This window comes from Cygnus olor, chromosome 5, assembly GCF_009769625.2.
Source record: "Cygnus olor isolate bCygOlo1 chromosome 5, bCygOlo1.pri.v2, whole genome shotgun sequence".
Classification (NCBI taxonomy): domain Eukaryota; kingdom Metazoa; phylum Chordata; class Aves; order Anseriformes; family Anatidae; genus Cygnus; species Cygnus olor.
In genome coordinates, this window is record NC_049173.1 from 7312880 (window position 1) to 7339852 (window position 26973).

Consider the following 26973-nt stretch of genomic DNA (forward strand, 5'->3'; position numbering starts at 1 on the left):
GATGCAGCAAAATTCCTGGAAGAAAAAATGCCACCGACTCAGAGAAACAATCGGCCTCTGGCCCTGGGCTGCCTCTTGCACAGACACATCACAGCTCCTCTCCAAGCAGCTGCTTTGGGTTCCCTGCAAGCACCAGCTACAGTCAGAGGTCAGCAGCACAGTTCAGCTATTAAGTGATGCTTTTAAATCTCCATTGACCTGCAGAGCCGTGGATCTTCTAATAACTAGATTAGGAACACCTTATCTTTTTACATTAGTCAGGGGGAAAGACACCGCAGTAGAAGTTTACCAAAAATTGTGCGTGTGGAAACCAGCACCAGAGTACCTTACCAGCCTGTCCAGACACGGAGAGCAGCAGTGGGCTCCTGCTCTCCAGGATGACCTGTGGCAGGATTTTGGGGACAGCAGGAGGTGTTACCAATGTCTCTATATCTACGGCAAGGTGTCATTCCATCCTTCTTAGAGATACAGGCAGCACTGCCTTGCAGACGTCTCACTGCATGAGGACTAGAGACAGGATTAAAAACAAATAGCAAAGACAGAAGGGTGGCAAGTTAAGAGGGAAACAATTCAAGAATATGTGCCAAGCATCAGTGTTAGCCATATGAGCCTCAGCAGCGAAGCGTGCCAGTTTGCATCAGACCAGACCCATCCCTGCCCGGGCAGTTAAATTGCCAAAAATAGCTGTGTGCATCACAGCTAGCGAGACAGCTCTGTCCATGCCACTCCATGCCAGACTGCTGTGTCACATACCTCTGCTACGTACCTGCTGCCTCCATTCGGTTTGGACAGAGGGATTTCCATCACTGCTTATGATCCGTGCTCCACTTGATGGTTTTAAAGCCACACGGAGCAGCTATGCCAGTTGGCAGGGGGAAATTCTGCCATGTGAGAAGGCTGCAATCCTACCTGTGTCCTGAGCTCTCCATCCCCCTCCAAATCCCAGTTCTGACTGACAATGGATCCTGAATCCTTACATATTGTGAAAGTCACTTAAACAATGAGCTTACGCAGCCACCTCTAGCTCCAACCTACTTAAGTCAACTCCAAGGATGAAACAACCCAGGAAGCCTCTCCCAGACTTGTGTCTCTGAATGCTCAATCTCCAAGAGGACCAGGAAGCACTTAGACTTGCTATTTTTACGTTACACTGAAAGAGCTGCCCATTTGTTCTAGCATCCCTGCAAGAACCTTAGCAAAATGAAATTCAACACTCTCCCTCCAGTACAAAGGTATGTTTTTCAAGCCAGAGAAAGCCCTGCTCTCCATGAGTATTCTCAGAGTTATTTAATAATGTAGGTATAGCTTCCAGATATTGCAGCTTACTTTTGGCTATGATGATAAATGCTTTGAAAACAACAACAGACAAACTGGCTGTATGCCAGAGGGGAAAGAAATGAACAGCAAATTTAGTTTGTACAGTGGGAGAGGACAGTAATTGCAGTGCATCTATTGCAGTAAAGATTTAGTACATGCAAGGCATCAAACTGCTAGAAACAGGAGCCGTAAGCATATGGGGAAAAAAAAAGGAGCTTAGGGCCGAAACCACAGTTGTTCAAACAAACTGGGTAATTGTGACCCCATTTCCATACACATGTCCAGGTGCAGATTGATCTCAGCCAGCATCTGTGGAAAATGTCACGGCCCAGGAGCAAGCAACACGAAAGCAAATGCTGCACACACACACATAGAGCTTGTTGTTGGCAAGCTGTGCTAGGAAAGTGGCCTCTGTGGTCTGTGCTGCATGGTGGCCCTCTGGACAGGGATATGTAAACTGTTTCTTGTCCCACAGCACGTAATGTTTGTCACAGTGCTGGATCAGCACAAGTACAGCAGAGCTTGTCTATCCTGCAGCCACCAGGACACTCCAGGCACCACTGCTGGTGCCGGAGGTCTGTAAGCATTTCCCTGACCAGTACTTCCCCAGATTCTGTTTTAACCAAAATATTCAAGAACAGGGTGGGATTTTGCTTGATTTTGCATTGTTGGTGTTAGCGTTTAGGAAAACCTTTGTCTTCAGACTTACACAGTTTCCTCACCAGGCAATGGGGATGCACAGAGTGGATAGGCTGTGATGCTGAGCCTGGAAGAGGTGCACTGGGCACTGTCACTGCACCATCACTGCCTTCCTGCTGCCCATCCCATGCAGTCGAGATTGCACAGCCCTGTCCTTGCAGCAACTCCCTGCCTGGTTACGTAAAGCCTTTGGCCAAAGTGTAGGCACCATTTCATTCACGGGTTTTGTCCTTTTTTCTCTTTGATTGGAGATCTGGATAACCCTGGGATCTGTGAAAAAAACAGACAAAAGTGCTCTTGGTGAAAGCAGCTGAGTTTATTCTACCCTCTCTATTTTGTAGAGTGAAAGTCTACCTGGCTTACCCAGTGTCCCTGTGACAGACATCAGGTTGAAACAAGAACAGAAAAATATAGAATGAAAGAAAAAAGGTGTTTTGCTCAAAGCACTAAAAATACCAGCAATTAAAACAAAAAAAAATGCTTTTTACATTTTCTCTCCACAATGTCTTCAGGTTCTAGGTCAAAGCTCTGCAGTCCACACTCACTTCCCCTTTCCTTTCACTTCGTTTTGCCGCAAGCCATAATGAGCACACAATGTGGTCACTAATTGCAGAGCAGAGTGCCCCGTTGCATCAGAGTGCCAGCAGACAGACAGACAGACAGACTTACACATCCCAGACAGGGTGCTTCCTCCACCCCATGCAGGTAGCATCAGAGAGGGTTTAAAACCAGCATCAGGCCCCCCTTGCACTTCCCTCCTGATGCAGCTCAGTGGCTGTGTTCCTTGTATGCGTGGGGTTGCAAGCAGCCACAGGGATATTCTTTGTAATGCCAGTCTGTGGCAGTAGCAAAAGCTTCAGAAATCAAGCGCAGGGTTGGTATAGGAGAGCCCTGGCATTGCTGTAACCCATACAGCTGTGAGCTCCTTCCCTTGCAGCACTCCTAAATCAATGCTCAGCTCCACAGCCACAGCACAAAATGGGTGAACCAACCCAAAAGCCTTGCGTCCCGCTTTTACCTGCCTTTTCTTACCTGCTCTTATCAGGGGAACATTCAGGGGCAGGTCACTGGCTGGGATAACTCAGTGCTCACCCGCTGGCATAGGGAAACACCCCTGCCTGCTTTACTTAACCTGACAGCTTGATTCTTCGTGGATGTACTTGCGGAATGAATTTCTGGAAGTTCATCAGCCACGTTACTCTGACAGGGCAGGAACTGGGAGAAAAGGTTATCTGATGGTCCAGCTGAGAGGGTTGGGTGTGGGACGTTACAGCCCTGGATGGAGGCTCAGGAGATACCGGCTGTGCACCCACAGCAGCCCCGGGCTGCCCGCTGTGGCCCTGAGGAGCTGCATCACCCCTTGCTTCCCTTCCTGCGAAACAGGAAATTTTCCTTCTCCACCTTCATTGTTAGCATGTTTGCTCTGCAGAGCCAGACTGGTCTCTGCCCGTGTTTGCACAGGCCTGATACAATGGAGTCATGATCCAAGGTGTTGCCGTCATAAAAATAGAAACAGAGAACAATGTCTTCCTTAAAAACAAGGCTTTTAATGTATCTGATTGTGTAAAATACACAGCTTAAAATCTATTCACCGTGCTAGCCAGCGACTCAAATCAAAGGCACAAATTGTATCATGCTTGGTAATAATTTGCAGAAAGTAGATATGGATTTTCTACCTGGATTAATTTCCCCTTTATTTGCAACACATTGCAATGTGATTTTTCTTCAAAGTCCTTTTTTTTTTCTGAAGTCAGATCTGATCCCCATTAGTGTCGCTTTCATGTAACTGAAGAAGTGTGTCGACATTTTCCAATACAGATTAAAGCCTCAGAAAACAAGGCAGAGGGTGGTGGGGTGGTGTGAACTGCTCCGCTCTCAGGAGAGCAGTGTGAAATAGAAAAAAACTGCCAGGCATTATGTTGAAAACTATCTTTCAGAATGCCTGTTTTAAGAGCTCTATTTCAGTCAATTATTGAGAAAATACAGTCTTAAATAATGGTAGATGGAAAATAAATAATATTTCTGCCAGATGAAAGAATAATTTGCAGAGAAGCCAATTTCATATTGGCTAATATTTTGATTTTTTTTTTTAACTGAGGTATATGCTGCTATGCTGTATTTTGCTGACGAGGTTCTTTTTTTTGTTTAAGGGAACAAAGGAAATGTTATAAAAATAATCATTTCACCATAAATATCTGCTCTTCTGGGACTAAAGTGACCATTGCTTTTTAAAATAAAGTCTTTTAAGAGCAATTTACATAAAAATATACATTGCTTGTTTCAAAATTCATTCAGTTATTTTTCCAACCAGGAGACATTATGATTGATGTTCCTCCCAGCTAGAAGTCATTCCTCTGAGCTCAGCAGAGCTGCCTCTGGTGTTCGTGAGGTAGAAGAAAAGGTGAATGAAGCCTAATAATTTTTTTCAAGACTAAATACAGTCTAAGTGGAGTTACAGCCAACAGGGAGTGCAAGATATTCCTGGAAACTTAGTCGAATTGCGACGTATGACCTGATTCAAAAATAGCATTCAGGCGTGGAATGATTAACGGAAAGGTTAGGTGCATTAATTCTAACCAAAGAGTTAGGAGTTTAAAAAGCAGAAACCCATTACAAATTCCTCTCTCTTGAAAAAGCCACACATTTCAGAATTAATTTTCAGTGTAGAACAGGATGAGAGGTTAAAAATTATAAAACATGCTAAGAGCAAACCTGCAAATAAATAAGTAAGCAAGAGGATCTGCTGGAAAAGCTGAGCTCTTTCATTTCAAGACTTTTAAATCAAAGGGGTGCTCACACCAATTTGCATCAGCCTTATTTTTAATGGGTTTGCAACAACCTGCAAAATTTTGACTCAATATTTCTAGCTGAAAATTCCTGTCCAGCTCTATGCAGGAATTTAGATTTTATTTTTATTTTTTTTTCTGTTCAAAGAACAAAATCCTCAGGCCCTTCAGAGCCCCTTCTCCACATCCAGGGCTGGGTTGCAGCCACTACGCAGCTGGGTCCTGCAAGACCCAGCCTGGGCTGAAAAGGCCACCAAACATCCCACAGACATGTAAGGGTAAGAAGTACGCTTCTGAGGTCATGGGGGCTGGATCTCCCTCTGTCCCACCTTCTGCTTCATATGAGTGCAAACACACTGGAATAAAGGCTAAGGACCTCACAGGCTCAGGTTTGCACTCACCTTCTCTCATGTACGCACACACAAACATGCAGAGGGTTAAGACCAGGCACTTCATCCATCTGCATCTGTTGTTTTTCCAACACGACAATCAGTTCATTGTCCGCAGTGGCTGCCACACTGAGAAGAAAGTGGAAGACATCTCAGCAGGATGTAGAGCAAGCATTACCAATGTTTAAAACCTCCATGCTAGCCAAGGGAGGAGAAAAAAAAAGAAAAGAGAAAAAAAAAAAAGAAAAGAAAAACAAAACAAAACAAAACAAAAACTTCTAACTTCAGGTTTTCCTATCAGGACGTTTAAATGTTTCCGAGATTTCTGCTTGTGGTGTTTAACATTTCTGCTTCCTCAGTCATGTGTGTTTAGAGCTTCTGGACAAATGTTTGGCTGATCTTAGCAAGCTGCAGGCAAACAGCAGCTGAAGTTTGGTACCTGAAGCTAAGCACAATTTTTGTTTCCCAACCTTGTTGCTGGGAATACAAAGCAGCAATTTTGTCATGGCCCTCCATAGTCCCAGAATTAGGTACTTGCTTTTCAAGCACCAGAGATGCTGTTTTTAATTATGCTGCCATAACCTGGATTGATGCCTGAGGCACCTCTTTGCTCGCTGAGCAGAACAGGTCTGACGGCGGGGGACTTGCTCAAACGCACATGGCAGTGCCTCAGGGACATCCACGTGGCTCTGTGCCCAAATTCAGCATCCAAACACACCTCAGCCCATCACAACCCACATCTTTGCATCAGATACTGCAGCCAGCTCAAGGCAGATCTGCTCAGCTTGCTTGGCACCTGCATATAAGGAATAGGAAACCCAGGCTCTCTGCACAGACAGCAGCCAAGCTGGTGATTGCTTCTCAGTTTGTATTCCTGCACGTCAGTCATATTTCCCCTCATATCAGGCTGTTATGGGAAATACAGCTCTGTGCACTTCATTCCTTGGTTGTTCTACCACAATTACTAATGCTGATTAATTTGGGGTGGCCCTGAGAACCAGCTTGGCCAGCACACATCAAGATGCTCCTTAGCCATTCTTAACCAGGAACTCTTCAGCAGTCCTAGACATGAAAGATCCCCAACTTGTCAGCCTCAGTCCTCAAAGAATGCAATCCACTGGTGTCATAGTTGCTGAGGATTAAAATGCCTTTGCTGAAGTCCCTCTTAGCAAGCACCTGGGATCTCTCACAAGTTCAGAGCATAGTGTCTTCTGCCAGTGTAAGTCAGAGTGAAATAGCTGCTCTATCACCTCGTGATGCAGCCTGCAGTGAGGACAACCTGTTGGCTGCAGAGCAGGGATTTTGTGCCCTTCCATCAGCGTTAGCTCAGCTCCTGCTGCCATCTAACAGGGACGACGGCAGATCACCACTGCTTTTAGGGAGACAGCAGTGCCTAACAGACGGTGCTGTTAGAGAGCTTTGCCTCTGCAGGCTGTTTTTCACTGCCTCCCAGGCAAAAAAAATAAATAAATCTGGCTCTGACTCTTGAGCAGTACAAGGAGAGAAGCAGCGGAGAGCTGTCTTGATTCCACCAACTGCACAGCCAGCCTCTGGAATTATTTTGTGAAACAACCTGTGAATTGCCTGTGCACTCAGTGAGATCACAGTGAGATTTGTCTCATTTTGTCACTAATCTTCCATTTATTCCAATGCGATTTATCACGTCTCACGTTCCCTTGATAATCAGATGCTTGTCATAACTTTGTAGATAGTCTTTTCCCCAGCACTCAATTGCAGTTAGAGAAATGACTTTTGCCTTACATGGACAGGAGAGAGGAGCTCGGCAAACACTCAAACACTCCCTTTGTTCCCACCTTTTCTCTCTGGAGAAAAATTCACACTCCTTGCTCTACTTACCATGCTCTCAGCATCACTGTTAAGAGACTCCAAATACATTCTTCGCAGAATTAGGTTTCAATAAAGAGCTGATTTAAAGAGTCTTGACTGACTCCATCTGTGTTAAAATAAATGAAAATGCCATGGCATCTGGTCTTTTGCAAGACAGGTCAGCACAGACAGATAGAATAGTAATAAGATTATTCCAATTATCAGTAACTCTTAATTATCTCAGAGCTCTAGTACAATAGCCTCTGCTATTGACTTGAGCCATAACCCCAGCTTCAGCAAAACATGTATTCCTAGATACAGTGTTATGGTAATGGAAACTTTAAAAATATTTAGTAGAGCTAAAAATATAGATATAGATAATAATCTACATTCTGCCTTTCATTTTTTGGATAGGATCACACTACAGTCACAGCCAAAATTTTGTTCTTTCACTCATCTCAATGCCACAAAAACCACATGATATCATGAAGGGCACTTCCCCTCCATCAGGGTTAAGAAGACATCTAGTATTTTTCATTGTTTAGGAGTGATCATAATATTTTTAATATGTTCATGTTCTTTCTATTTATACTACTTCATGCTACATTGTTCCTCTGTCTAACATTTGCTTGGATTTAGAGCTATTACTTTCAGGAAAGAGTAAAAAGATCCTTAACTACAGTATCACTGAAATGCACACAACAAAGTCTGCTTGCCTGCAAATTTAGTGCATTAAGTAATAACTTAAGCAGTTATTACTAGTTCATAACTCAGGAGCAGAACTGCCTTCCATGTGGACAGCTGATGATGCACAGGGAGCTGAACTACTCGGGAAGCACCTACCAGTCTGCTGCAGTGCAGAGCCCTATATTTAGACAGAATGAAACCTAACAAAACACTCTCAGACACAACGTCAGTTGTTCCTCAATTCCCAAGGCACTACAGTCGTGGTAGTCTTTTCCATCTAACACAGCTTTGCACAACACTGAGGTCCCAACAGCTCCCTCAGGACTGTATTACTGGAGGAACTGGGCACAGCTTTTCTTGCAGAGACTCCAAAGCCCCTTGGACTCGCCTATCGGCAAAGCTGAATTTGTTCAAAGATTGATTAGCAGAGCAATAACTCACTGAGAAGCAGAGAAAATCCTCCAGTGCTGATTTTACAAACAATGAGGTCAATGATTCTGATAAATCAACTTCATTCATGCTGTCTATAAATAAGTAATGTCCCAGACTGGGAAGAAGCTGGCTCATGTTTTAGTGTTGTGCTTGTTCTGAAAGCATTGGGAATTTCCATTTTCTTTCAACCATTTCTGGACCAGATTCACTCTGCTTGATCTTCCTAATCCACTTCCGCTGCTGTTGTGTTCTTTGTCATGTAGACTGGCTAACACTGAAATCTATCTTCTCAATGCACTGTGGAAGATTTGCAGCACCTCATATCAGCTGTTTGAATAAAAGAGATTGGTGGACCGGTACCTCTCTTCTGTTAGCTGTCTCTGCACAGCAAATACACAGCTGTGGAGAGCTGTGGGCACGTTATTAATCTATGGCCTCTTTCTTCTCAAGATGATAAAATAAAAACAACAACAACAAAACAAAGTAAATCACAAATCTTTTTGTGGGATGGCACTGTATGGATGAATCCATTCCTGTTGCAGAATAGGACAATAGAGCTGTCACTTGGTGCTGGACTGCTTTCCCAATGCAGCTGCAATGCAGGTCAGGGTTGGGCATTTTCCCACTGATTCTACTGGAATCCTAAAACTCATACAGATGGTGTTCAAGGGGAGGGTATGCCTGTTGATGCGCATGTCCTCCTGCCTGTCTTCACTCAACCCTAATCACGAGGGAGATGAGAGAAATTAGAGCCCAAGGGGAAGAGTAATCCCTAGAGGCAGTGGAGAGTTGCCTGGAAAGGGAACTTTGAAAAACATCTAGATATTGCATCTCAGATACTTCCAGCAGAACCTGAAACATCCTGCTGATAAAGCTTGTCTCTGCGTAGTCAAACCCAGACTTTCAAAAATCTTTAACATTGACTTCCATACCACTAGAACTTTGCAGGACTCCACATGGCTATTTGCCCCCCACCTTGTGAAGCTTCAAAAGGCATTTGAGTCACAGTCTCCAGGTTTTCCATGCAACTTAAGAGTTAAAAATACAATAATCAAAACACTTACAAAAGCCAGGAATGACTTGACTTTGGCCTTAAGAAAAAAAAAAAAAAAGAGAAAGAAAAAAAAACCTACTGCAAGACTCATTAAATAATGAGAATAATCAACCAATGCAAGCTTTAGGTCAGCAGTTGAGGAATGACAGGTAGAAATGGGAAAGTCATATTACTGCTGGCTAGGTCGTTAGTGAAACCATTACTAGGCCACACTGTCTCATCCTAGTGACTGCTTGAAAAAAAAAAAAAGAATTTGGAAAAGAGCTACAGGAATGATCTAAGAACAAGAAAATATGCCTTGTAGGAAGACACTAGATAAGCTATTTAGAGCAGAAAAAATGATTCTATGAATCCTATCTGGCTTTAAAATCACTAAATGTCTGTGGCCTACAGACAAAGCGAATTCTTCACCACCTCATTAGACCAAGAGCTCCACTGAGTAAAATCAGCTGAATCCTGGCCCTGGAGGCCTCTCTGTGCTCCCACCTCAGGGAGCAGACTGGAAATGTTTTTCAGATATTGTAAATATCAGATGGGCAAACATCTTTGTTCAGCAGAACATAGATCTCATCCATTGATGAGGTGACAGCAAATGGTGAGGTTTACTCAGAGCCCTTCTTTTGAAAAATGCTGGCTAGCAAAGGCATGTACAAGCCAGCAGTAGATGATTACAGGAGTAATTAAAGAAAGGCATTTAGTACAATTTACATCTAAAGTACAGTATTTAGGCCAATTACAGGGCGAAACACCATGCTTTTGACTTTCCTTTCAGAAAGAATATACTCAAGCTGCAGGGTAATTTTGAGTAGAAATCAGTTTTCCTGTAATCAGATCTTGTTTGTCACAAAGGAGGAAATTAGGGAACATGCCATGAGCGACGTGTGACTTGATTTCCCGGAGACAATGCTCACATGTGGGAGCAGAGAATGACCCAGGCTTGAGTCATGGGGCACTTGCAGGCCCAGGGTGAGCCAGGGGTCCCGTAACACTGCTTCTCATCTGCCATGAGTGTGTTCATAGAATCACAGAAGGGTTTGGGTTGGAACAGACCTTAAAGATCACACAGTTCCAACCCCCCTGCCATGGGCAGGGACACCTCCCACTAGACCAAGTTGCTCAAAGCCCCATCCAGCCTGACCTTGAACACTTCCAAGGATGGGGCATCCACAGCTTCTCTGGGCAGCCTGTGCCAGGGCCTCACCACCCTCACAGTAAAGAATTTCTTCCTAATAGCTATTCTAAATCTACCCTTTTTTAGTTTAAAGGCATTACTCCTTGTCCTATCACTACACTCCCTGACAAAGAGTCCCTTCCCAGCTTTCCTGTAGGCCCCATTTAGGTCTGAAGGCTGCTATAAGGTCTCCCCAGAGCCTTTTCCTCTGCAGGCTGAACAACCCCAACTCCCTCAGCCTGTCTTCATTGTGCATTGGCCACACAATGCTGCAGCACAGCATTCAGTCAAAGCAAAGGGAGTATTTCTGAGGGAGAAGGGCTACAGGGGCGGGAAGACAGAGCTCAGCTGAGTTGATTGTCATTCCTAGCCTGAGTGATGGGGATATGTCATTAATGCCTTTCTTACTCTTTTTTTGACTGGTTTCTTTTGGTGGTTGTCAGTTGGTAGAGCCCTTAGGGCTTTCATTTTCAGATTTCTTTAGCATTCCCAGCTTCAGATACAGCTGAGTAAGATCTCCTGAAGATAGGCCCACAGCAGCTAAAAAGAAGTTCCCTAGACACTGGCCCAACCAAAATCAAAGCAGCATGTGAGAGGTTAATCCCTCTCAACTCTATTCCTATTTTCCTCCAGTGGGTCAGCTAAAGGAAGATATTTCTGGACAAAAATATGACCAAAACCAGGATTCATGAGTGCACTTGACACACTACCCACAATGACTTTGTATTCTTGTTGAATATCCAAAATGCTATTTTTTAAAGCCTGGAACATGTAGCCCAGTGGCTACTTTGGTGCCTGACTTCTGTGGGAAACAAAGGGAATTAGAGACCTAAATGTCTTTGAGGCATGTTTGGGTTTCGAACCCTAAGTGGAGCATAAAAGATCCTCACATTTCAGCCATAAAGACCCCGATTTAGGGATTATGAATTAAAATAAGAAGACAACTTACAAACAAAGAAGTTTGGTTTACAGTAGCATTCTGAAACTGGGCACAAGCTGAAGTTGACAGTATTGTTTCCTCTTGAGCAAGGCCTGCATGAATAAGGGCCTTTGGAAGTGAATGGAAATCTGTAAGGCATACATTGTGAAGACCTCTCTATCTAGAAATGAAAACTTTGGTCAAGAGTTTACCCATCCCTTAAAACAGTAAGAACTCAAAACTTCCATCTAAATTCCACTGCAGCTGACTAAAACCTGCACTTCTGCTCTTCCATCTTACTGATTTTTACCCTCCTTCCCAGCTGGGAAAAAAAAAAAAAAAAAAAAAAACGACTTGGGCATTTCTACTACTTCCAGCAGGTCAACCTGAATTGTAGTTGTTATACTGATGTCCATTAGTCTATGTAAAATAACATGCATCTGGTACATACGATCATAGTAAACAGAAAAATACACAAATTTAAATGTCAGAGCTTGAAAGCAAGGGCATAAGATGGCTCCTATGAACATTCAAGGCTTGACAGACTAATTTGCCCCCAAAAATGAGAAAGTCTTTCCATCCAGGCAGGTACTGCTGTCTCTGCTTGCTGTCAGGCTCTTGGCATCTCTCTCCAAAGCAGCTGGACCTTAATTTGTTGGCAGTTAGGCACTAGAATAAATAGATGACTTCTCCCATGTGCTATCACATTAGACATTGCCTAAACTATTGCATATATGCTGACCACTGGTTTCACAACCCTTTGATTCTGCAAGCATTTCAAAGGAATGGAAAAATTCCTCGTGATGTGCACGTCCACTTCCCTGTACCTAAGCAAAGGGCATCTGAACTATTGCATCCTAGTTTGGTGTCATACCAGAGACTTACTTGTTGCTTCATGCCATTAATCAAGCAGAAGAGATTCTGGGAGGGCTGCAGACCATTTACATCAGTACAGACCATGAGCATTGCTGAAGGGTTCTTCCAAAGGCATGATTCAGTCCCACAAAGTAGCAAGAGCTTTGCTGCAAGGAAATGAAACACAATAGGGAAAGAGCTTGGTAAAGACTGACCATTGACAGGTGAATCTGGAGAAACACAGGCCACAAGAACATCGAAAAAGAGGGTCAGATTATCCCCAAACAGATCACTTACTTAAAAACAGAGCTTCCAAGCTCAGACCAGTTCGGTGTCCACACACCAGACCCAGCCCACACACAGCACTCCATCTAGCACTACCTTTCTGCTGTGGCCTCCAAGCAGGACAGTCTGTTTAGGGCCATCAGCAAAAAAAACCAGGTACAGACCTGCAACAAAGCCCTGAAGGTGACCCAAAATAGTCGCTCAAACTCCAACAAGCAATACCTAGCCAAGTTATGATTCAACAAACATTTTTAAAGCAGTGTTTTGCCCATCCTGCACTTGGATAAAACCACCAAGTGAAAGGAGGAAAATATCTGCACTGTTGTGCCGTCTGATGCCACACAAACTGGAGCTAAATCAGAATCAGGGCTGCATAAGTATTTGGCCGTGTTTTATTGCTGACCCCACTGTACTTGCTGTTAAAGGCCATGCCATTTAAGTGCAATACAACCAAAATGCTGTAAGATTGTCTTCCAGGTTTGTAATCCTAAGAATATACACTCTGATTCATCGATCTGTTTAAATCAGAACAGCCAGTAAATGGCGAGAAGAGTTCGTATTTATCTGGTTACTCCAAGACTACTCATAAAACTGAGATCACAAGCCTGTAAATGAGCCTGTGTTACCCCCATGACCGCAAAAGAATTCACCATTGGCTTCCTATAGGCTTGGCCACTGGAGGACAGGAAAAGATAGTGACAGGGTAAGTAAAAGTAAACCAAGATAAAGCCAAAAGCAAGACCTACGGATCTAGCAGAAAAATCTCAGCTAATAAATGTGACCTACCAAGTGGACATGCTGAATGATCTTCTGCCTGACAAAGACAGACTGATAAACTTTTAGAATAAAAATACCATGATGCTTTCACAGGCAAAACCCATTTATTTTGACATCTGTTTTGCTGTGGTAGAAATTTCAGCACTAATACGTTAATCTAGACAACATTATTGCAAGAGCCAGAAATCACTTGAATTGTCAGTGTGGGCCATTTGATCCCCTCTGCATACAGAGCCGGGGATCCAAATACAGCAGTTTGCTGTTGCTGAAGTTATGCCAGCAAAACTGTTCTGCTGGGGTTGTAGCTGTGAACTTAGAGAGGTGACGTGCATAGGAGGGATATCCTCCAGTGATGAGATAGATTAGAACAAGCAACAAGAAAAAAAATACAAAGATGAATGGGGAAAAAGGAAAAAGAAATGTGTTGTGCCATCTAGAAATTCACAGCAGGATGCTATAAGGAGAATTAAAAGTGATATGCAAGCTGGGTAGACCTGTGGTGTATTTTTCTGAAATTTCTTAGTCCTTGTGTAGGTGAAGAGTAGTGGTAGGACACCACTGACCTCTTAATTCCACCTCAGCCATTCCAGAATACCACCAAGAGCCAAACTGAGGTGTGCAAACTATCAGTAACTGTTCAGTGTGACTCCACAGACCCACTATGAAATATTCACCGTGATTTCATGAACCACAGAGCACAGAAAATAACTTAGGAACCATTGCAGCACATCCTTATGGATATGCCGCATATCAGAGATGGATTGGACTGCTATCCAAAAGTTAATCTCCAAGCCATACCAACTCCTGCAGCAAGGCAGCAATTTGCATCTGCACTGGGGCTTTTTGCCAGTGTAGCTCTCTTGGTCAGAAGGCACCAAGAGATGGGCCAGCAAAATTTCACATCAGCCTGAGTGAATTTCAGTGTAACTTCTAAGTGTTTAAAACACTGAAGGTCTGAGCTGATCTTCTGCAAGCAGAACCCAGCTCACTCTGCCTGTGTTCAGGGTTAGCCAGCATAAGAAACAAAGCTGGATAACTGTGCCATTACTGACAAATGGCAAATGCCTCTTCATATTCCTCAGACTCGTTAGATCACATTCACCTCCACACAGCTGCCATATGAATATCCTGCTTTGGAGGTGGTCTGCAGACTCCATAAAAATTCAACTGAGGACCGACAGTGCGACTTGCAGTTCTAAACACCACAAAAAAAACAAATCAAACAAACAAAAAAAACAGCTCTGGGCTTTTCCACCCATGGCATGGACCTCATGCATTTGTGGTACCTGCATGGTCAACAGCTAGCCCAGTTTCAAGTTCCCACGGGAGCTGCACTGCATATGAGCTACCTCCCAAAGAGAGGAGCTGAAGGAGAATTCTTGGACCCTTTACTATCTTCTCTTCCTCCTCTTTCCAATTACAAGGCAGACCTCATAGTGGCCTGTTGTGCTCTCATCAGCAAGTCTGGTCCTTGCTGAGCCTTTGTACTTTCAGGATGTCAGTTTTGCTCTGTATATATGCTGGCAAAATTACCGCATTGCTTTGCAAGCAAGTAAAGCTGCTGAATAATCGGTCTGTCCGAAACACACTGACAGAGACTTGAAGTCTAAGAGATTTCGAGCAGGACTTTGTTTGCCAGTGTAGGAGCTATTACATTCTAAAAACTGGTAGGTGCTTTTCTCTTACAAAGCTCTTACCACTTAAAAAAAAAAAAAAAAAGGCAAAAAAAAAATCTGACATTTTCAAACCTCCTCTTTGGCAAAAGTAACTACAAATCTTTCCCAGCCCTCATTAACTTTAAGTTGTGATTGGCCAATGGTGCCAGTCTTGGCCTCTCCCAAGCTGTAACTCTATGTTCATTCCAACCACTTGCCCTCATGCTTTAAAACAAGTAACGGTCCATGGGCTGTGAGAGTAATATTATTCTGAGCAACTTTCCTAATGAATGTTTAACATCTTCCACTGGTTAATGGGTGGAACCAGATCCCCCCCTTCTTTCCTGTTGAGTAGTAACGACTTAAGGAGATTCACTGGTTAACTAAATGTCATTAATATATATCGTATCCATGATACAAAATAACCCTGATTACAGAGATCAGCTAATAACAAGGTTCATTCAAAAGCAATAACAAAACATTTTCATCCATGCTGATGGGCTCAAAATGAAGTTCAACGTGAATTCAACTGAAGGAGTAAACGTGCTGAGAGTGATCAATAAACCAAGCCATGCTTCAACTGCACCAGAGTCTGTTCAACAACCCTGAAAACATTAGTGCTCCTCTTCCTCTCTGTCCTTCAAAGCATCCATCACACATCTCCAAATGTTAAGCACTAACATTTTACCTGTGATTGCATGACACAGGACAGGCATTGCATCTCCAAAACCAACTGCGCATCACCCCTTTCTGAATGCTTCATTGTGTCACAGCCTGTAATGAATAAAAGAATAAAAACCACTTTGAACAAACTATGACAAACTTACTGAACACACACAGCAGTGAGGTGAATCCTTTGCTTTCAAGTCCTAGCACCATGGGGGCATCAGCTGGTGGCTGCAGAGACAGCAGCAAATACTTTTGCAGAAGCATTTGCTTTAGTTGTGACTTTAGGTGCCCTTCGATCTATATGTTTGGTTTAGGGTGCATACTGTAAGACACACATTAATGTATACCACAGGGGCATATTGGCATTTTAGGATTAAAAGGTTACAAAAACGAGTCCACTAGCTTGTGCATAAACAACATCTCTCTGCTTCTCTCTTTCAGTAACTGTGACTGTGGGAGGACAGCAGCACTTGCTGGGACTTTACGACACTGCAGGGCAGGTAAATTACCACAGATCACTTATAAGTTTCCTGTCCCATGATTTGTTGGTTACTGTTGCATATTGGGTTTTGCTGCTTGTGCTGTTGTCTTTTGTGTTTGTTTGTTTGTTTAACAAATATTTGTCTGTTTAACAAATATTAATAATTGCTTGTGAGTTGTAATGGTTGAACTGCTGACCTCCTTTTTGTTATTTTACATATAGCTTTCGTTCTGGTTCAGCAGTAAAACATACACACATCCCCAAGATGGAATTTTGTCTAGGCAAAAAACAAAGCCTGATGAGGCTGTTCAGCCTCCCATATACCTATACCCTACAGCAGGTACAGCGTTTTGCAAAAGTCAATATTTTCTTCCACTTACCACATGGTGGCATTGGAGATACAGAGAAGAATTACAGCTTCCAAGACCAGAAAACATAACGTAGCACCAGGCTATCGGTCACCAGCAATCGACTTTTTAAATGTTAACTCAGGCAGCTTGGCACCCATCCCAGCATCCCGACACCCAGGCTAAGGATGTCCATTACAGGAGAGCCTGTACCCCAGGCTTACTTGCAGACGTAATGCTTTTACTGTTCCCACTGCCTGTGCTGTGGTGCAGTGGGGGTGCACTGCAAGGCTGCAGAAGAGCCCTGGTCTGAGGGCTGCGTTCACTCCCTGGAGATACAGGGGCAGTATTTCTCACTGACTTGCTCTGCCAGAAGGGCAAGGGAAGGTACCAGGAGCACCACATGTTCACGATGAAATTTTCCTCTCCTACCTCCAAAATGCCAGCAAACTTACAGGATAAAGAAAAGACCACAGAAACCTTGCAGGAAACCAGCTGCCAAGAGGGGAGGGAGGGGGTCATGGGTCCTTCCCTGACAGCGATGGTTCATCCCGTGTCCACTAGTTCCTCCCATCAAAGCTGTCACTGGAGGCAGCAGGAGAGGAAAGCAGATTTGGGAGCCTGCATTTGGGACAGAGCAGCTTAGGGTGCTGGGTTCTGCATTCAGGAGCACTTCTTGTCTGCACATTTTTGTCCGTGACTGCTATGAAATTCATAAACAATGCAGAAGGAGACTCTCCTGTCAGCCAAAGGCCACTCGTTACAGGCTGTACTTCACAGCAGTATGCAGAGAGGTCAAAAACTGCATCACAACAGACTGTCACTTCCAGAAAAAGCTGCACTCAGCAGAGCTCAGGCCTTTATGCTCTAGGTTTCACTTTGTTTTATTTCTATCATGTGTCTGTAGGCAGCAGTGGTCACTTCATGGCTAGCTCCATGTTAGTTACAGTCCACTCACCCTTTCTGTTTACAAGGTACAAACAGACAATCCAAAAGCCAGACCCAAAATAAGAACCAAGTCCTTGTCCTGCATCAGAAATTTGAGAAGTGCTTGTGCAACTTTCTTTTCTGCACTCACAAACGTGGAGCTCTGAGCGTGTCTGTCACAATCTGGCAGCTCTGCAAGCCCCTGCAAAGGAGACTGGAGTTACATTCAGATCTCAATCAGATTTTACCCAGCGCCTTAATATTTCTATGTGTTTAGAAGGGCTGACAGTTCCACCTGCCACCCATTTCCTCAGCAATACATCCTCTTATTTGTCCTTCTGAGCCAAAAGAAACATAAATCCGTTTGGCTGACAAACCTCACCCCTCCCTCCGTCCCTCCACAGTCATTTTGCCATCTCCTGCTTCAAACTAGCCAGAGCACCACCTGCCTCCAGGCGACATTTCCAGCTCCTCAGGATCGTTTCCATGTCAGACTTGGGTCCAGCAGACGTGGCCATCTAGTCAAAACTTGGAGCATGAATCACTTCTCGATGACTAGATCATATCTGCGTGGAGGCTGGAGGGATGATGCTTCCCACATGCTCAAGCTATAACGACAGATCATCTGGGTTGTTTCCTCCCTCCTTCTCCTTGTGCTGTGTGGCTTTCCAAAGGCATTGGTGTGAAGTCATAGCCAAAAATAGCACTTGACATTACAATGCTATAAAACACATGCTAATGAAATAACAATTGGAGAATGTACTCCTGCAGCAGGACCCTCCGTCAGCCTGGAGGGAGAGCTGGCAGGGACCCCAGATCTGGGGTATCTGGTTTTCTGCTTCCCTGGCACAAACAGTCCTAGGAAGAAAAAAAAAAATTGTTTTTCTATTATTTTTTTTTCTACAAGCTGGTCTCAGGTGTGGAGTGCTTTAACGACAATGAGTGTATGCAGGAGGATCAAACAAACAAACAAAAACAACGGCAATTTAAAAAAACAGGGGGAAAAAAAAGTAATAAATAAATAAATAAATAAATAAATACAAGTTTTACTGTACTTTCTCAGGCACAGCAAGCCACAGGAACCTAAGAGCAAGGCCAGGCCTGGCGCTGCCCTTTCCATGCCAAACCAGTAGCCAGGCAGTGTGGCTGGAAGCCCTGCATTCTCCAAACAGCCAGAAAGATGCGAGCATGAGCCAGCAAAACGAATTAATGATCAGCTACAGCCCACATGCATGAAGACTCACATCCCTTCCCAAACATCACTATCACTAGTTGCAACACCTCCAGATATGCCCCAAACCCAGGCAAACATCCACTGCCTTTTTTTACACTGTTTATTTGGTTGACTTCAACAACAAACTGTGTCTGAATGAGAAATGGTCCCGACGCGCTGTATTTCGTAATGGTCTGTTGCAAGGTTTTGCAGCCTTCCCCTGGAGCAGAGTGAGCAGAAACAGAGACAGGGTCCTCACCTGATGTGCTCTGGAGGCTTCTGCAGCCTAGACGCGGGGATGCATGGGCTCAATTCATACTCATGACATCTGTGCTTGTGCACGAGCACATCCATAAGAGCTCTGGTGTGCCCTGACCTCCACTATGTGACAGGTGGCTGTCCCTCCTTATGGCTTATACAGTGCTCTGTGCTGCTAGCACAAATCAGGAAGGCTTATCAGGAATAAGGAATAACCTTTCCTCCTGAAAAACGATGTTCTGGGGGCTCTGGAGGAACAAGCAAACTCCAGTTAAATGCACACTTCTGTAGCTGCCACCACTAGGCAGAGCGCTCATGGCTTTTAGTTTGTAATTTTAATAGTACAGTAAGTCCCAGCCCCTCTAATTAGACATGTCTGGAATATGGAAACTGCTTACATTTAGCCTATTTCTTTCCAAAAAATCTTGAATCAAGATTCCTCGAGGGCTTGCTGCCACCACGTGGCTGTTTCAGGAGGCTGATTTGCAGTGATTAAACTGAAAGCACACAGGAAAGGCCTTTGCCAGGCACCAAGCATCAGCCCACAGTGACTGTGGCATAAACAAACTTCGTAGTCTCAGTCTCCAAAGGTCCCACCAGCGTCTCTGATTTTCCTTTCCTGCCGTTCCCTGTACATAGGTATCCACCCTTTCTTGGCTGATATGTCCAAACACCTCCTCTTACCATGTAAATCCTTCTCCAAATCAACCCTTTCTGTAACACTGGTGAGACAGGTCATTCAACAAACGCTCTGGCTTGAAGAAAGCAGCAGGTTATCTCCCTTACCTGACTTTTCCAATGCACCAACGGAGCATCCTCACTGAAGGACAGAGGTCTCAGATAAAGTTTTCCGGTATCAAACAGCTCCAGAAAAAAAAACTTCTCCTTCCCTTGGTTGAGTCAAAGGGAGGACGACTTTTAACTACATCCAGTCAGAAATGTGCTTGAAGTGTGCAGAGCACAGCAGGGAATTTGCAGCCAGGGCTGTAAACCAGGGCTGCCCCCATCCACAGTTATCCCCCATCCCATAACACACTTGCCATTCTCCCCTGGCAGGAGGACTACAACCAGCTGAGACCCCTGTCCTACCCCAACACGGACGTGTTCTTGATCTGCTTCTCGGTGGTGAACCCTGCCTCATACCACAACGTCCAGGAGGAGTGGGTCCCCGAGCTGAAAGTCTGCATGCCCAATGTGCCTTACGTCCTCATAGGAACACAGGTAATGCTTCTTTGGGGCACCACCAGCCATCGCAGGGGTCCTCACAACCTCTGAGCCAGGGGGTGGAGGCTGAGCTCTCTGGAAAGGCTTCCTATTTAACTTCTTACGTGAAAGTCAGCCAGACTTCAGCATTAGAAGAAAACTCAGGGACTGAGAATAGAAACCAACATGCAGATGTCTCTTTGTGCTAGTCACAACTGGCAAAACTCATCCCATCTTTTTATTCACATCTATATTAATGTGGTCTCAAGGTATAAATACCTATAGTGAGACAAGATTTCTGGCAGGGCTTTAACGGCTGGGGAAAAAAAACAACACACACACATCAAAATCTATAGTTGGAAGCAGAAGCTAAACTTTAAACTAAATTTAAAAAAAGGGAATAATTAACCAAACAACTTACTTGGAGACAAGGGAAGGAAACAGCCTCCCTCATGCTTTACATCAACACCATAATTACTGACTCATCATTACTGACTTTCGTGGATGTTAGACTGAATTATCAGAACACTTTATTTCAGCCTTAAAACCTACGAATCTATCAGTCAAATGAAAATGCCTCAAACATGGGTTTGGAGCAGGTATACTACAGCCTGGAAAATGTCCAAACACTGGAGAGTAACCTCAGCCAAATTAGAGAAAGAGATCAAATTCTGGGCAAAACCAAAATCTTCATGCCAGAGCAAAGCCCAGTTATTCAAACACTGGCTTAGTTTTCAAACTGTTTCAAACACTGGAATAATCTAAAACACCAATTTTAAAATATTGATATTATCCTTTGGAACACATGCTCTAACAATGGATGGATCTGAAATGCCAGAACGTTTCAGTTTGGTATTTTCCATGGAAATAAAGGATTTTGTTTCAAGTCAGCCAGTCAGAGCTGTGTGTGTCTGGTCTGTCACGGTGTTTTACAGGTGATGCAGTGCAGGATCACAGCAGCCTGCCTTTCCAATGTGGCTCAGGCTTCTACCACCACTTTCCAAGATGCATAGTGAAAGCCACTGAGAAATGCATCTTTACTGTACTGCAGCCACCTGAGCTGTGCCCTGATATCTGGCCAATGAGAACTAGCTCATGTTAAACAGAAAATTTAAAGGGAAAAATAACAGGAAAATATGTATGTAATTCATTTTTTCATTACCATTTGAGGCTGGGAAAATAGGACGATGGGTTTGTAAACCTGTGGATATCTCTTTCAAGAATTACAGCAAGGTGGTACAGAGCATGGGGTTTGTGTATTTTCTGCTAGATTGATCTTCGAGATGATCCCAAAACTTTGGCTCGGCTGCTTTACATGAAGGAGAAACCACTCACCTACGAGCACGGAGTGAAGCTGGCTAAGGAGGTAACACCTTTTTCTGGGGTCCCAGGAAATCGATTGATCACAGCTTTCCACCAGGTTTCTTTCATTCAAGGCAAGCTCCCCTGGGCTGGTCCCAGCCAGAGATCCAGCGCTCTGGAACTTCCATTTCCCCATGCTTGGTAGCAACAACACACAGACAGAGCAGGTCATCTTCACACCGATAAATTAGACTATATTTGGTAGATGCTATTAAGACAGAATCTCCTCAAGACCCCCGACTGCACATTTGGGAGGCCAAGCCCCTGGTCCAGAAGGTCAGCAGGAGGACATGGGTGCAGCCCCCCTCCCAGAGGAATTTTCCCAGAGGAATTGCCCTGCAGGGAATTTCCATGCTCCTTTACCCCCCTGTGGTGAGATACAGGTGTTCCTAATCATCCCTGCTCTCTTGCTCAGGACGACCACTGAGTTTGTCCTTCAATCCCATAGGCAGCCAGATATAAACCTAGCAAGGACCTCACCTCCCTTTCTGATGCTTAGGACACATGCATATACAAAGATGCTGGAACAGGGTCGTTCTGCCTCTCCTAACCGTGGGTACTCACTTCTTCCCTCTCCTCTTCCAGATCGGAGCACAATGCTACCTGGAGTGCTCAGCGCTCACACAGAAGGGCCTTAAGACTGTCTTCGATGAAGCAATCCTGACCATTTTCCATCCCAAGAAGAAGAAGCAGCGTTGTGCAAAATGCCACCGCTGCTGCACCATTTTGTGAAGCCACTTGGAAAGGAAAGTGAGATGAGTTCAGTGAAACCAAGCAGGTTAGAAAGGCAATGAAAGTCACATGCAACTGAAATGGGGAACATGACCAGAAAGGGGTCCTTTTTACCAAAATAGGAGCCCTCCATTCTGTGAAACCTCCAAGCTGTATCACGCTAGGCCATCTCATGTCTATGTGCTTTCCTAAACCTCCAGAGTCGTACGCAGCCTGTTCCCACTGCTGCGGACTGCACTGAGCCAACAGAAACCAGGATGCCTGCTCCTGCTCGACTCTTCTTCACCTTAGGGATAAGGGGAAGGTGTTTGGAAAACAAGCAAACAAACAAACAAGGAATTAAAGGTGGTAAAAAGAAACAGGAGAAACTCCATTTGTGGCCTTAAGCAAGTATTGATCAAAATTAGGAATTTACAGTAGGAATTGAATCTGAACTGACCGAAAGCACGTGGAGATCTGTAGAAATCTAATATGTAAAATGTACACTATAGGTAGGATGTACTTTTAAATTACTTTTCTTTTTATAAAGCTCGCTAGGTCGGGATATACTTCAGTTGGTTCGAACTACATGGAAGCAAAGTGGAGTGATTCAGCTTATTTTCACTTAATGGTGAAACTTCACAGCGTCCGTATGTTGCTGCACTCAAGCTATCAAAATGGATCAACATTTACCTCCAGACTTAAGGAATGTTCTTACAACTTAAAAATGCAAGTAACTGTACTTTTACAAGGGAATGTTCAGGCTGAGCCATGTTTCCATAAGCTGGGAAAGGAAGAACAGAGTTGTACCATTTACGTACTGAAACAAAGACGTTCTGCCACCAAAGAGTATTGCCCTGGACATGAAATCCCAGCGTGCAACAATCGCCTTTCCAAAGTGAGAACATGAAAGAGACACATTGCCATGGCAACTGAAAAATTACCTTATAGATCAGCTGGATTTCTGCATTTCACCCAGCAGACAAAAACAGCAAAAACCAAAAAGCCAAAGGTCACTCTGATCTCAAGCGCTTTAAGGTGATCCAAGTGCCTTAAGATTTTTTTAGAGTATATCATGTAAAAAAAAAACTTACCAAAGCAGAGTTATAAACACGGTGATTTACTGTAGTTCCCCCTCCCCTCACTCATTACTTCTTTCCTTGCTCCCACTTCCCGTTCTTCTTATGGTAAGTGCTGGTCAAGTCACAGTCCTCAGGAGCGGACTTTCCGGCTGGGTGCAGGTGATGGGCTGCAGCCCACAGCACAGAGGTGGGAAGTCCAGACCTGGAGGGAGCACAAGCTGCCTGTAAGCTCCCTGTGCTGTTGAAAAAAAGTGTGCTTTCCACTAAAGCCTCTCCAGGGAGTGTCTACGTTCGCACTTCACTGCAACGTTGATGCTCAGAGACGAACTCGAAGGGCATCTGTCTTCGGATACCCTGGCAATGCCATGAGACTGTTCTGTTGTGGATTTCATTTGCCAAGCTGAAAATCACAGTGCCAGCAAATACAGATTTCGAGACCTCAAATGTAACTCCTTGCAAAAGCAGCACCTGCAGTTAGTGGTCCCAGAACTGCTCAGAGTAAGCAGCTAACAGAAGAGTACCCCCAGGCGTGTACTGGGCCCCCTTGCCCCGCTCCTCTCCAGAAGCACTGTAATGTGGCTGAGTGCACACAGGCAACCAGAAAACCCTTGTGATTAGCAGTGAATTACAGACCGAGTGTTAATCTGAGGAATTAGAGACTTCAGCAGGATCACAGGAACTGCACCATTGGTGCAGAGAAGGGAATGAGCATGATGCAGTGCCCAGTCCTGCAGCCATTGAAGATTATGGATCCAAGCTCCTGCTTTCACTCTAGCATGAATTTTATTTGACATGGACACCAACAGAAACCAGATCAGACACCTCAAAACATTTCTAAGCGGAGATCAATGTTTTTCAGTGAAAAGAGCGATCAAATGTGGGCTTAGTGCCTTGCTGCTCTTACCCAGCTGGCTTTCACTCACCACCTCTTCCTTGCTGCGCACAAGTATGGATGAAAACAAAGTTGCACTAATTCAAAGCTATACAAAAGAAAGATTTCCTTACCGCCAGCCTTGTTCGTACATACATTACATTTGGTTCTATTATGTCCCAGACATTTGCTTCCAATGGACTGCCTGATACAACACAGCTCAGAGCGAGGACAGAGCTGAAGCCCAGTGAAGGAGCTCATGTCGTGCCGCAGAGGCTGTGCTGCTGTCCCAGCGTGTGTAGCAGCTGGGACACCAGCAATCAGCTGAACTATAACATGTAAAAAGATATTGGAAGACTATGAGGGAAACTAGGAGTAACTAAAAGTCCACTGGGGAACTAAAAAAAAAAAAAAAGGTTTCAACAGATATCAGAGAAAACAATTAGAGCTTCACTGTGCTGCTCTTAGCTTCAGTGGAAATAGGTGGTGATTTTCTTACAGCTGATGTAGGCTGCTGTAGAGCACTAGCCTGTATACAAGTCTCTGGTTGAAGTAAGTGAAGTCTGCTGTAGCTGAAGTGCAATGCAAACACTCAGGTTGGAGCTGCCAGATATTCTTAGAGCTTCACAAAATACAGAGGAAACAAAAATCCAGACTGACAGCTGAGCTTATCGCAAAATAATGAGCACACTGGCAAAGTGCAATATAGCATTCCCGGCATGCATCAGAGCAAGCCACAATACTGAAATGATATTTTTGTGTGCCACCCAGTATCAGTACTGCCTATTAATACTAATAGGATGGCATAGGGTAGCCACATAAAATCAAAAATCAAATAGGAAGTTTTAGTGCTAATGTAACTACAGTGGAGGAAAATTAACTAAAAAATCATATGGTGATATAGAAGCTAAAATGCTCCTATCCTAATGTATTAAACTGTAGCACCCTGCACAAATCATTGCATAACTGTGAAAGCAGATACATGTAAAAAATATTAAGATTAACCAGGGTTTTATTCATATCTACAAAATGAAGCGCCTAAGTTTGTGAAGCAGTACAATTGCAAGTTTTTCAAGCTGATTGTAATTAAAATTTGACATTTGGGAGCTAGAAAGGAGGGAGGGTGGTCACAATCCACTGAGAAATCACCTCTGTACTCCTTTTATTTTTAATTTCATTTCCAACAAAATAACTGGTTTGTTTTTTTTTTAAATAGACATGGCTAATGCAGGTCCCATAAACATTAGGCCTGCGTTATGTACACACATTTATCTATGCAATGTGACATTTTTTCAAGGATCTGCCCTGATAGTCTGCTGTTTTGGGGAGGATGGAATAACACAGAGCAACAGGCTTCAGAAAGGCATTGTAGACAGATGCCAGGAGACTCATTGACTATCTGGCAACTCATACCTAATACCTTTCCTAAAAGCCAACAGATGGTGTGTGAACAGGCAGCAAAGCCTATTTTCAGAAATATCAACACACCAGGCACAGTGCAAGCACAGGCATAAGGCAACAGATATAAACTTCAAGTTATTTTCAAGCACCATTAGTAACAAGAAAAGAAAATCAATAAATGATTGCCAGCTGAAAGGAGATAGGTTTTCTCATTGTAAGACGAGCTGGAAATCAGACCCTGATTTCACCTTCAAAGGAGCAGAGGCAGGATAGTCATAAAGGCTATAAACCATCCCAGGAACCTATCTGACAATGTCCTTTTAATGCAAACGACGTCAAAGCCTTTCCTGACAGAGCTGCCTCTGCTAATAGTCTGCTGCCATTCCTAAAGCACTCACAACTTAAAAGAAGTCTGCTAGATCCTAGAAAACCCATCTCCTTTGGCCTCTTCTGAAACCTTAATGTTCTATCGGGAGTTGTTAACCTGAATTTCTCTGACAAAGAAAGATGTGGAAACAAAGCTCCAACCCTACTCAGTGCCATACAGGAGCATTTGTTCAGCCAGGTGTAAGTCCCGTGTGCTTATATCCCCTGGGACTGGAGGGGAGCAGTTCTCAATCTGAGCTCCCCATGACTGTCCTGCATGCCAAACGCTCCCAGACCTTCCCTCTCTGCCCTGCAAACACCTCCTGTCACAGCAGTGTGTAGCTCATGAAGAGCAATCAATTGCATCAGACCGAGAAATAAAAAGCTTTGTCTCACGCTGCCTTGAATTAGGCTCAATTAGTGCCAAAGGCACGATGTGGGCCTTTCCCTCGACTTTGACACCCGCTGGACCTGCCGCTAATCTTCTGCACCACCAATATGCCAGGAGAGCGCCTGACATGAAGGGTTGGTGTAGCCGAGAAAGGAAGCCTCTCATGCTAAGTGGGAGCTGCAGAATTCACAGAGTCCAGCAGGACCACTGAAACAATCATTTCAGCAGCTGTCACTGATATTTCTCACCCTTCTTCTCTTTTAAAGCACTGCTTCAGTTCAAAACAAACACAGCTGTCAAGATCTCACCCAAGATACTGTCCCAAGACTCCAGAGACACAGTCTGAGAGCCCTTTGCAGGAGCTTGGAAAAGGCTGTAGAAGTTCTTGCAAACAATTTCTACCACTGCCTCCCTTCATCACAGCCAGTGTTGTACACAGCAAGGGATACATTGGCCAATTACACCAAGAGTATGTGTCTAGCAGATGTATTTTCACCACGGGAGCTGGCACTTCCTTACAAAAACGTCCCTCTAATTCAGATATGAAAGCTTACTTGTAGTCCATGACCTTTTCTTCAGCTTTTTTTCCCCAGCGACACAGCAAATACCTCCTGATTCACAGTACTGAAACCTCATCCAGATTAAAAATAAATTGCAATGGCATCAATCAGTCTCAAGGCAGGCTGGTCTGAAACACAAACACAAATGGAGAAGGCAAATGTGCCTTCTCCGCCGCAGCAATACAACATATGCTCGTTTAAGCCCAGGAACCATTTGTTTAATGAACAGGTTGAATGCAGGAATCTGGCTGCATATGCATTGCTCCTGTATTTTCCTT

At 44.1% G+C, this 26973-nt stretch overlaps 1 protein-coding gene and 1 long non-coding RNA gene across 2 annotated transcripts in view; one reads left to right on the plus strand and one right to left on the minus strand.

The window, feature by feature from the left end:
• The window catches only part of RHOJ (ras homolog family member J), a 51937-nt gene extending 26038 nt beyond the window's left edge, over positions 1-25899 (plus strand). Inside the window, exons 2-5 of the mRNA XM_040558548.1 lie at positions 15964-16022; positions 19805-19969; positions 21222-21317; positions 21899-25899. Coding sequence (XP_040414482.1) covers positions 15964-16022; positions 19805-19969; positions 21222-21317; positions 21899-22045 — 467 coding nt within the window. The 3' untranslated portion in view covers positions 22046-25899. The remainder of the gene's footprint in view (positions 1-15963; positions 16023-19804; positions 19970-21221; positions 21318-21898) is intronic.
• On the minus strand, positions 1922-7274 carry LOC121070837. Its single transcript, XR_005820260.1, has 3 exons — positions 7049-7274; positions 5204-5320; positions 1922-2286 (listed from the first exon to the last, which is right to left on the minus strand). It is a non-coding gene; the product is annotated as an uncharacterized LOC121070837 (long non-coding RNA).
• Positions 25900-26973: the final 1074 nt, after the last annotated feature.